At 43.3% G+C, this 12,733-nt stretch overlaps 1 protein-coding gene across 1 annotated transcript in view; it reads right to left on the reverse strand.

Moving 5' to 3' along the window:
* Positions 1 to 8,575, reverse strand: part of EFHD1 (EF-hand domain family member D1) — a 46,954-nt gene extending 38,379 nt beyond the window's left edge. The window contains exon 1 of the mRNA XM_061636469.1: positions 7,966 to 8,575. Coding sequence (XP_061492453.1) covers positions 7,966 to 8,294 — 329 coding nt within the window. The 5' untranslated portion in view covers positions 8,295 to 8,575. The remainder of the gene's footprint in view (positions 1 to 7,965) is intronic.
* Between the last annotated feature and the right edge of the window lie 4,158 nt (positions 8,576 to 12,733).

The raw sequence follows: 12,733 nt of genomic DNA on the forward strand, positions 1-12,733 counted from the left end.
TCCCATCCATTATTTTCTGAAGCATGTCTAGAAATAAAGTCCCTTCTTGTACATCCATGATCTTCTTAATTGCCATTCTTAAAACCAAAAGAACAAAACTCCTTCAATTTTCAATGTCCCAAGCAAAGAGCAGTTTATTTCTTTATCCAGTTACAAAGGGGTTAATCTTTCCAACCAACTAACGTCACACGCTAGACAGTCCTTATCTCTTAAATGTCCAGAAGTGCAAAAACAGCTTTTAGTTCACAGCGTTCAAATAACTAGTAGCAGAGAGAATGAGCAGATTCGTCAACAACAAAAAAAGTAGATCAGAAAAAATAGTCCCTTATATATATTACACAAAAGTCTTGTAAATCAAAAAGATTTCTTATCTCTCCCAATCAGAAAGCTCTCATCCGTTGTAATCTTTAAAACGCAATTTTCCATGTCAGCTTTTTGCAATAAAAAAAAAAAGATAAGCTATTTATATTTTCTTCCCCCTTAGTTCCGTAAATAAAGAAGGAAAGTCTTACCTCATCTAGGTTATCTTAATTGCTGTTACTTTGACAAATCTCTTTAGCTATATAGATAAGAAAATGATAAATGTAGACAGGAGGTTTGCCTGCTAGTCCATTAAAAAAAGGGTCACTTATCCAGCTGAGCTAGCATAAAATCCTCGCTCTGTCTGAACTGCTGGAAGACAGACAATTCTGACGAATTCCAGGCTCCAACAATCAAAACAAAACTATGTGGCAGATCTCACGCTTCTTCCTTATCCGGAAGAAATCATCCCCAGTCAGAAAAAACCCTTCTGACTGAATTTAAAACTGGATAAGTTTCATCCAAGACGGGAGCCCGTCTCAGAGGCAGCACAGGCGGAGGGATCCTCCTGGGAAGTCGAGAGCGCTTTATGATGTTGACATGCAAAGAGCAAAAAGAAATATCCTTCACAGCACACAATTGGCCTTTGGAGCTTATTTAGTATGTGGCAAACAGCCAACGCTAGAGCTAGGTTCAAAAAAGGTCAAAAAGAATGAATGAAATCATTGAAGGCTATTAATGAAGATGTTCAGGGCAAAGCATGCTTTGTTTATTCATTGACTGTTGAAAATGGTCCTGGAAAAAAAAAATCTATTTGTAAGTATGACCACCTGGAATTAAAACATTGTTTTAGTTGCCTCTGCCATCAATCACTTTTCCTGAAGCTGAAGCCTAACGTGTTGATCATGGTGTGGCACTTACACAGAAGATGCTGTGCAGTAGACCACCACCAGGTTCTGTAAATAATCTGGCATTATTTGGCATGCCAGCAAGTTAACATGGATGTCATTTTTTAAAAAAAAAAAATTTAAAAAGGGAGCGGTTCCTGGACTTTGGAGCTAAGTAAGGTTTTTTTAAAGCTAAAACTCCAGCTGTGTACATTTGTCAAGTTTTCCAGCAAAACTGACTAAAACTCTTTTGCAGAATCCCCATGCTGAATATTAATTGCTTTGTTTTCCTAGGTGTTATTTGATCTGGAACAGGCTCTTAACTATTCTTTTCCTCCTGGAGTTATCTGTCATTTTCCCCACCCCAGCTGCCCCCACCCCAAGATGATTTTGTTTAATTAGCACGTGTGCCTTCTTCAATTTGAAAACTGCTTTATTCTAAGGTAAAGGGTGACTGTGAACAAACCTCATCTATGCTTAATTAGAACTCAACAAAGAAAGTTGCATCAGCAGCTGTCTGCACAGGAAGACCTCCCTAGCGTGCTTCAAGGAAGCCTCCTCCACAGATGCTAACCCCAACTTTACTAGAGGTCTCCAAAAACCAACCAAACTATCTCCTTAGCTTTCTGATACACACAATGTGGGCATCCATGTTTGCTCTTGGTGTGTATGCCCTTTTGACATATAAAGCGGGGGAGGAGTGTCTTAATTTTTATATCAAAAGGGGTGCACAGGTGAGGAGAGCTGAAAACTCTCCCCCCCACACACACACCATCATCTCCACACTCAGTTGCTTCAAGCACTTATCTCTCAAGACCAGCTCAGTTCTGGTATCAGAACCTGGTTGAGACAAAGGCGTATAAGGAGGTTTCGCCTCCCTCACCCATGCCACACATATCTTTTGGATGTAAAAATGAAGACTGTGCCTCCAACATTAATAAGTAAACAGAGAAGACACAACATACAAAGGTGACTGCCACAGTCACATCTAGTTTGACCCTAAGTTCTAAAGATTGAAGTCTCCAAGGATGCGATGACGCAATAGCATTTCCCACTTGCAAGACAGTGTCTTAGCGGTGAGGCTTGGAACTGTCCCGACTCTGTATGAGAGCTGGGCTGGAGGCTGCAATGAGTAAGAACTGGCCTATAGGCAGAAGAATCATAGTGGTAGAGTGGAAAGAGGGCTTTTATCGGGAAGGCAGAGAACTGGAGGCCAAAATCAAGGGAGTGGAGATTGCAAGGTCTATACTCCAAGAGGCTCCCGTGCCTTTAAAGTTGGGTAGGAAAGCCAGAAACTGCTTTCCTCATCACTGCAGTACTATGATGGGAGAGAGAATCCCTTCTATATATTTATTACAGGTACAGAGATACTTTGGAGGTCCATAAACGCTAAAGAGGCTCACAGTGCTGAGAGGCAATAGAAGTGAAGCACCAGGAATTAAAAGGATGAGTGGTGTTAGCAACACCCTGCTTCTTTATATTCCTCTCACTATGGCACTTGCAGCTTTGCCTTAGACTAGTGGCATGAAAGGCAATACCCAGTGCAGCCAAGGTTTTGCCTCCATCCTTCATAACTATAGCTCTATCAGCTCAAAAACAAATTGCAGTGCTGGCCTTTTGCTTCTAGTAATAAAGAATTCTCTTAATGTCTGCCCTTGGGCTTGACATTCAGAACAATGCCCTTCAGTATACTGGTAAGAAATAAGTTTTCTCATTTCTACCTCAAGTAGAGGCAGGTGGGTGGTATTTAAGGCAGGGCGCCTGCAGCACGGTGTCAGAAGCACTTTCAGTGCTAGAACAGAGTCCTCCTGTGCTCTGCTACAGCAAGGCTCAGATGGAAGGGTTAGTAGGATCAAGAACTTAGAAAAAAGGACCGTAAGAGGGGACATGAATGGAGGCATAGTCCATGTTATGCATGGAGCAGAGAAGGTGGACAGGAAAGATTGTTTTTTCCCCTCTCATATAATTCATTAGAACTCAGATCATCCAATGAATGTGGGAGGGTCAGAATAGACAAGAGGAAGTACAGTATTTCACACAGCCCAGGGTGAAATTATGGAAATTGCTGCCATAAGATGTGGCGATGTCTCCAACTTAGATTGAGCAGAGCAACCTGAAGAGGTAGAAGCAGCAGAGAAATGGGTCAGGAACCAACCCATAGGTGATAGACTTTAGAAACCTATTGTAGACAGGAGACTCAGGAACCAAATAATTGTTTGGACAGCAAACTTATGCTGGCTTTATGTTTCTGCACATCTTCTGCTTTATTAAATTCCTCAGTGCTTCACTGGCATTATGAGCAAATATGCTCACAAAAGTTACTAACAGCCAAAAATTTTCAAAGCCCACATGTACTGATGTAAATAATTTGCGGCCCATCAATAGCCAGGAGGAAAGGGGTGGGGATGGGGGAAACACAATGAACCAATTTCCAATTTCCAAAAGCTTCTCTTCACGGTTGGCCACCAAGGTGCTATTTACCAGTCTGGATAAAGAAATAACTACAAATTAGCTCCTTCAGGTGACTTTCCAGGAAGGGTATTAATCAAAGAAGGAACAGAGCAAGGCCCTTTGATCTATCTAGCTCAGTATTGTCTACACCAGGGATAGTCAACATGGTGCCCTCCAAATGTTGCTTGACTATAACTCCCATTGATCATGTTGGTTTATTTATTTATTTTATTTATTTAATTTCATTTATAAACCGCCCATAGCCAATGGCTCCCTGGGCGGTGTACAACATACAATAATACAATAAATGAACAAAATCACAGATAAAAATACAAATTCATAATAACACTAAATAATATTAGCATAGCTGAAACATTAAAACAGTAAAATACATAGAAATATATTAAAATGCCTGGGAGAATAGGAAGGTTTTAGCCTGGCGCCGAAAGGATAGCAGCGTAGGCGCCAGGCGTACCTCCTCGGGGAGACTGTTCCACAATTCGGGGGCCACCACCGAAAAGGCCCTAGATCTTGTCATTACCCTCCGAGCCTCTCGGTGAGACGGTACTCGGAGGAGGGCCTTAGATTTCGAACGAAGTGTACGGGTAGGTTCATAGCAGGAGAGGCGTTCCATCAGATATTGTGGGCCCACACCGTGTAAGGCTTTATAGGTCAATACCAGCATCTTGAATCTGGCCCGGAAACAAATCGGCAACCAGTGCAAACGGGCCAGAACAGGTGTAATATGTGAGGACCGCTTGGTCCTCGTCAGTAGTCTGGCTGCTGCGTTTTGCACTAGCTGCAGCTTCCGAACCGTCTTCAAGGGCAGCCCCACGTAGAGTGCATTACAGTAATCCAATCTAGAGGTCACTAGAGCATGAACAACTGAGGCGAGGTCGTCACCGCCAAGATAGGGGCATAGTTGGGCTACCAAACGAAGATGGTAAAACGCATTCCGAGCCACTGAGGCTACCTGAGCCTCGAGTGACAAGGAAGGGTCGAAAAGAACCCCCAGACTACGAACCTGTTCCTTCAGGGGGAGTGTAACCCCATCCAGAACAGGATGAACATCCTCCATCTGAGCGGAAAAGGCACTCACCAACAGCGTCTCAGTCTTGTCTGGATTGAGTTTCAGTTTATTAGCTCCCATCCAGTCCATTATCGCGGCCAGGCAACGGTTCAGCACATCAACAGCCTCACCTGAAGCAGATGAAAAGGAGTAATAGAGTTGCGTGTCATCAGCATACTGATGGCAACGCACTCCAAAACTCCGGATGACCGCACCCAGAGGCTTCATGTAGATGTTGAAAAGCATGGGGGACAGAACCGGTCCCTGAGGAACTCCACAATGGAGAGTCCAGGGTATCGAGCAATGTTCCCCAAGCACTACCTTTTGGAGACGATCCGCCAAGTAGGAGCGGAGCCACTGCCAAGCAGTACCCCCAACTCCCAACTCCACGAGTCTCTCCAGAAGGATACCATGGTCGATGGTATCAAAAGCAGCTGAGAGATCAAGGAGAATAAACAGAGTTACACTCCCCCTGTCCCTCTCCCGACAAAGGTCATCGGACAGGGCGACCAAGGCTGTTTCTGTGCCAAAACCGGGCCTAAAACCGGATTGAAACGGATCTAGATAATCGGTTTCATCCAAGAGCGCCTGGAGCTGGCTGGCAACCAGCTGGTTGGGGCTAATGGGAGTTGGAGTCCAACAACATCTGGAGAGCACCACGTTGGCTACCCTTGGACTACACTGACTGGCAGCAGCTCTCTAGGGTTTCAGACAGAGGACATTTCCAGCCCAAACCTGGAGATGCTTGTCATTGAGACTGGGATCTTCTGCATACAAAGCAGATGTTCTACCACTATGCTGCAGCCCTTCCCATAGAACATCCTAATTGCCTATTGCAATCTCAAAATGCTTCTCTGTCCGTCTCCTCCTATTCTCTTTTCTCCTGCCAATGAGCATGGCATGCTACACAATGACACAGGACAGGGCCTTATCTGTAGTGGTGCTCTGGCTGTGGAACTCGCTCCCCCTTCAGGTGCAGATGACTAATCTTATTAATCTTCCAATGCCTGGTTAAAACACACTTGTACTTTCAGGATTTTGGAATTATTGATGTTATTTTGGTTTTAACTGGCACCTAAGTTACTGGTGTCTGTCTGATCTGCTGCTGTTTACCAGTAACTGTTTTATACTGGATTCTAGTTTAATAGTACTGTATGGTTTGACTTATTTGTATTCTGTTTTTAGATATGTTGGAAACCATCCTGTGATTACTATGCAGTGAAAGATGGCCTATAAATTTTGTTAATAAATAATTAAACAAAATTGAATATTGGGCAGTTTCTCCTTGAATGTGAAGTTTCATGCAACTTTCTGATGGATGGGGCGAGACCATCTATTTTAGTTCTTTGTCTCTAGGGAAGTGGAACAAAAAGTCTCAGCTCAGTTTTGCAGGTTACACAATCTCTCTCAGTTTGGAATGTGCCTTTTGTCTTCAGATTTCTATCTTAAATGTATGATCAATTCTGTACTTAGCCCCTAGCTCCACTGGCAGCATCTCCTTAAAAAAACCAGGGACAAATCATGATCGAAGTCAAGGGATCTTTGTTGCAATGCTAAATACTGATGGAGTTACAGCTACACATCTCATACCATATATAATGAGCTGTCACCCCTCAAAAGAGAGATTGCATTTATATGCCAAATCCTTTCCAGGGCCTGCAAATTATGTTCTGTACAGCTCAGCTTTAAAAAAAACTATAACCAATCAAACTGTTTTTAACCAGCCCAGCCCTACAGCGCATCAGCCTGTTTTGTAGGGAGACAGATTCGGTTTGCTTTTTTACAGCCAATGAAGTAAATCGCCTACACAGCCATATCAAACTATTAGCAAAAATAGACAGTGTACTTTTCTGCGAGACAATACCAGACCATAGCTTACCATTGCCAAACCATTTTGCCCAGAACACTCCCACATCCAGCCCAATCAGCTTGATTATTTGGAAGCAAGTCCCATTCAGTTCAATGGGGTACATAATTGCAACAGATTTAGTAAGACTATGGTGGAGTAAACTGCCTTAAGAAAATCTCTTTTCAAAGGGTATTTTAGCAACACTGGAACAAGTGACAAATAGTCATCTTTCATGACTTAAAAGGAACACGCTAAATATAACTGCAGTTGACTTTGCAGAGATGGGGAAGGTCAAGCTTTTTTGTTGCAGTGTGACTTTTTGAGCATTACTACCAAGTATAAACTGCTCCAAACCGAGACCACAAAAGAAAAACAAACCTCAAGATTATACAAGAAGGGAGGCTCACACAAAGCTCCCAGTTCTGCAGGCTGAAGACAGAAGCCTGTTATTAAACTTAAAAAGTGGATGTAAGCTTAAAATAAAGAGTACAGCCCTTCTCACCTCTTGCCATTCATAAGATTACATGCAGGAACCATAGTAAAGGAAAGAAACGCAGGCACCTAAATGCCAAATAATCAGTATGCAAGTAGTTCTGCAAAATTAGAACAACCCCATCTTCAATACTCAGACCACTTTGCAGAAAACGACCCAACCAAGAATCAGGCTCCTCCAGGAAAGAAATGCCATTTAGCCACTCATACTGAAGAAACCAAAATCTACACGCATCCTGGAGGAATAGTTTCTGATTTTAGGCTGCATCCTTTGCACGCTTACCTGGGTCTAAAATTCATTCAACAGACTGAGTTTTATTTCAGAGTAAAGATACACAGGATAATCACTCTACATGGCTCTCTTTTCAATTCACACGATCTCTAGGAGGGGACAGTCCTCACAATCCTGCACTTGTTAATTCTCTACTCACTGACCAACAACTCAGAACTACTACCTGACCACAGACAAGGTAAGACCTTCAAGCTCTTTTTTTCTGCGGCCACACCACCAGCGGTTGTGTGAAACAATATTTGACCAGATACCAATGCAGCAGGTGCTTCCAGGTCAGGTTGGATTACACTACTTTTTCCTGGTTAAAGGCTGCAATATTAAGGCTGCCATCACACACACATTTACTGGGAATGAACTTAAGTCGGACTTTATTTCCAAGTAAAATACAACTAGAATCGTGCCGTATGACTTTACAATCTTGAACTCCATCAGCAGGGATATTCCATTCAGCTCAATGGGATTTATTTACACCTCTGAATAAGCATGCTTAGAACCGCGCTGCATAGGTGCAATTTGAAATGCACGTGTGCAACCAGGTCCTACCCCGAGCTACGCGCGCTTAATTCTGTGCAGGGATCAAGAGAAAAGGGAGAGGAGGGCCGGGATCAGCTAGGGCGGTGCTTACAATCGGAACAGGCGCTCCATGTCCTTGATCTGCCGGCGAGTGAACTCCTTAAACTCCGTGTAGGGATTGAAGATCTGGGCGAAGCGGGGCCTCGCGGCGCCCGCGTTGATATCCTGCCTGCGACTCAGCTTGGCGCTCAGCTCCGGGTCAGCAGCGGCGTTCACCAGACTCCGGTCTTCGTCGGGATCTATGAAGCTCGACTCAGCCCCCGCAGGCTCAGCGCCTCCCGGGACGAGACCCTTCTCCCCTTCCCCCGGAGGAGACTCTGAAGTGCTCCCGTCCCGCAGCAATCGACGCTGAAGTTTCTGAGCCAGCTCGGCCGAGGCCATGGCCTGAGGAGGACAAGGGGGTGCCGCTGCTTAAAAAAAAAACCCAAACCAACCCTGCAGGGGCAGTTCCCTTCTCGACTAGAGTAAAGTCTGCCAGCCCCGAACTTTATTCTAAGACTTTGACGAATTGGCGGGGAAGGCGAGTCAGGGCCAGGGGGCGGGGAGGCAGCGGGTGGCCGGCCTGAGACTTAAGGAGGCGCCGGGGAATTGGCGCGCCATCGTGCAAGAGGCTCCTCCTTGCAGGGGAGCTCGACGCGTTCTCCATTATTTCCTCTTCCCCCGCACCTGTTACTCTGGATCAACGTTTCTCCTTTATTTCTCCATGGCTGCAAGCCGCTTTTTACACACGCATGCACACGCGCGCCAAGGAACTATCTGCGTTCCCTCTAGCTGTAAGCATAAACTTTCCTCAGTCAATGTGTGTTTTATTTCACAAAAAGTAGTCATATCTACAGCTATACTTTTGATATCTCTCGCTTCCCTCCCATTTTAAATGACTAAATGCGCCGTATAATACTTAGTTGAGGTCAGGTGTGTCCTTTCAGATTTTGGTGGGAGAGAAATGAGATTTATAGTATGATTTCATAGGTTACATTGCAAAATAGCAGTGTGCTTTAAGATAATTTGCTGTAGCTATCTTTTCCGTTCATCATCCTACCTATAGCAATGTTGAAAGGACAAATAGGCTCTTGGTTTCAGAAGTAAAGGGACCTGTACCTTAGGTATTCTAGTACAAATAGACCAATCGCACACGACCTAAATTTAGTTGGGTTTACTCTGAAGTAAATCTGGTTGTTTTTCAGAGCTTGGAAAAGTTACTTTTTTGAACTACAACTCCCATCAGCCCCAGCCAGCATGGCCACTGGATTGGGCTGATGGGAGTTGTCGTTCAAAAAAGTAACTTTTCCAAGCTCTCTATGTTAGTGTGTGTAGGAGTGCCCTCTCAACAACTGCCACCCAGCAACCACAGACCAATAATTGGCCAAAAATAGAAGCTCCATCAATATATTGGCCTTTTGTGGATCTAAAACAGTGAACAGGCTGCTCTCCCATAACCCCACCCTTTCTAAATGTCATCCTTAGCTATGATTTTACCGTAGAGGTGAGCTAGATTTATTGTTGTCAGTTCTTGGTCCATCTACTCTGGAGATTCTTGTTTGGTTTCTATAACCTCAGCTGTTGAATGAATAACACCTTACATTTAAAGCACATTTAACACATTTAAACCACATGGCTTCCCCCAAAGAATCCTGGGAACATTAGGCCTGTGAGGGATAAACACATTGGTCACATCCACACCATACGTTTCAAGTACATAGCTTATCCCTCATGTGCATCAGGATGAATAAATGTCTGTACAGGATTGGTTTCAAAATGTTTTAATCATACACACACTAATTTCTTGTGAACTATCTCATAGCAGTAATGCCAATAAGCTCTCTGGTTATGATTTTATACAACACACTTTTTAAAATGTTATTTGTTCAATAGATTTGTTTTTAACTTTTTTAATGTAAGCCATTGCTTGTTCTAAATTAATAAAAGGCAGAAACGAAAATAATTATACCATCTCGCTCTTCCTGTGTTTAAGGGTAACATAAGACACTTGAAAAACCTGTCAAACCTGTAGGAACTTGATTAGTCCCAAACTGATGCTGAACTGCCCTGTCTTATCTTCTCTAGTAATCAGTTGACATGATAGGACAAGGCCAAAACAGATGTGAGAGCAGCCATTGGTAAAGTGCTTACCTGGATAAGTGTTCCTTCCATTTATGCTCTTGTCACATACAGGGGTGTAGACATCCAGGATCTCAGGGGGTCTTAGATCCCTTTTTGGGGGGCAGGGTCCCTATGTCTCCAGCATCCTAGAAGCCAACCAGCATGAAAGGGGACTGTTAGCCACTGAGAAGAGTCCTCTAACATGCTGCTTTGTCCTTTCCTGCTGATTGGAGCCAATCAGAGTGAAAGGAGGTGAATCAGCCACTGATAAGAATCTAACTCTCTTCTTTCATGCTTATTGGCTCCTAGGGATGTCAGTTGTTGTGGGAGAAGGCATAATAAGAATCTCATTCTCAACCCTGCAGCAAAAAGGGGGGGGGCATAGCTGTGACTAACATTAAGGGACCCTGTACTTCTGAATTTGCCACTATGCTACTGGTCACATATAAATGCACTTGCCGCCTAAGTTGGCCCATTTGCACACACAGTTAACATACAAGTGATTATGGTCTAGGTGAGTGAACTGCTTGCATGTTGGCAGAATCGTAGAGTTGGAAGGGATCTTGGAGGTCATCTAGTCCAACCCCTGCTCAGTGCAGGGTGCAATGACAGCATCCCAACCAGCCTGTTTAAATAAGTCCAGCAAAGAAGAGCCCACACCCTCCTGAGGCACTTTGTTCCAGTATTGAATAAGTTGCTGTTAGGAAGTTTTTTCCTAATACTTTGCTGAAATCTACTTCCCTGCAGTTTCCACCCATTGGTTCTTGCCTTGCATTCTGGAGCAATAGAAAACAAATCTGCTCCGTGTTAATGGGCTGATTAATGCAGTAAGTGCATTTATATGTGATGACGCATGGATTGCTTATATCTGCCATCACATCTTGGGCTAGCTTTCCTACAGTGAGCCACCAATAATTTGTGGAAACCCACAACTTGCATTGACTGCGAGTTTGTTGTCTTTAGGAATGCTACATCAAGGTCTCTTATCTCTTGACCCCATGCCTTAGAGTACATAGAACATAGAAAGTGGCCTTACACTGAATCACACCCATTGGTCCATCTATCTCAGTATTGTCTACACTGACTGGCAACAGCTCTCCAGGGTTTTTGCGAGGGTTCTCTCCCAGCCCTACCTGAAGATGCCAGGGATTTAACCTGGGACCTTCTGCATGCAAAGCAGATGCTCTACTACTGAGGGACAAGTTAATTTTGATTTATCTTGAAACCAAATACACAAGATCCATAGGGCTCAGTCTCAGTTGTTTCTTACTGAAGCAACATCAGGGCTCTGCTCTCTCATAGCACAGCCTGAGCCCTGTCTTGCCTCTTGCCTGAGCCTTGCCTTACATGCAGCCTGAGCCTGACTTTGGCTGAGGTCAATGCTTACCTCACAACCTGATCACACTTTTGTACTCTTGTGTTGTTGGTTTTTAAACTTTTTTTATTTAGGTAGAAAACAAGAACAAGTAAGGGAATTTACAGAGAACGAAAATGTTGTCAGTATTCCTTATGAGAGCCACATACACACTATTAACATTTGAGCAAGATCAAAATAGAAAAATGGCTTGTACAGATCACAATTGTGAGTTCCACACACTGGTACAGTGAAGGAATGTTTGAAGTTATTTGCAGTAGTATAAGTGATGAATTCCCATCGACTGGCATGAAATTTTCTGGGTCTTCAGATCCTTTCAAGACTCTTAAATTGTGAGTTATTTTCTCAGATTCTGCCAGATTCCAGTTATCATTATACCACAGAGAAAGATGTAAAGTCTTGTAATACCTTCCATTTCTGAGTAATATTTCAAGCAGCTGCCAGTAGCCACATTTAATAACTCTTGCAAATGAATGTCTGAAGTTTGATTGTCCAACATATTTAACAATGATAACTGCAGAGTCATCTGAATAGGGCCCTGAATAATCTCAGAGATTTCTTGATACACCTCAGTCCAAAAGTGATGAACAAGTGAGCACTCCCACCATAAATGACAGTATGTGCCCCAGCACCACTCCCAGGACTCAGGTACCAAACCTAAGGTCATAGGACACTTTTGTACTCTGTTTTAGTTAATCAAGAACACTTAAAATCCAAGTTCCGTACTCAGTAATCTCTAACAAATTGGATAAATAATCCCTGTTTTACATATGAGCATTGAGGGCAGGGAAATATATCTGTTAATTTCTCACATGTTTAAATTATGAATGCTTAAAGAGGGTTAAAAGATAAACTAATTATTAAGGGATCTGGAAGATGAACTTCAAAAAATGGCAGATGACCTTTGCTTTATTAGTTATTTATGTCATGTTTGATCAGTCTTCTATACCAGCAGATAGAATAATTAAAGAGAGAGAGAGTGGATTTCCCCCTCACACTTCCAATGGATCGTTACAAATGGAGTGAGGGTTCTTGATATGTGCTGTGATTGTAGAAGTTGTGGGACCAGTTATTCCATTTTAAATAATCCAGTATAAAATGATCTGATCTTGTCAAGAAACAGGAGTATAGATTCCCCATATCTTGCCACAAGCTACTGTCCACACTCTGTCCCTCTCACATGCCCCCCTTTTCTGTTGGGTGAATGGGGAGAACTGATCCGCTTAACCTAATATAAGCTTGTCTTGTTTTTCACCCTCCTCAAGGCAAGGTCTTAAAATCTGCCCATCCCAGCAGAGACGGGCTTCCTTAAGTATATAGAGGCACGCCTCCTCTTGCATATCTC

The sequence above is a fragment of the Rhineura floridana genome, chromosome 7 (assembly GCF_030035675.1).
Source record: "Rhineura floridana isolate rRhiFlo1 chromosome 7, rRhiFlo1.hap2, whole genome shotgun sequence".
NCBI classification, from domain to species: domain Eukaryota; kingdom Metazoa; phylum Chordata; class Lepidosauria; order Squamata; family Rhineuridae; genus Rhineura; species Rhineura floridana.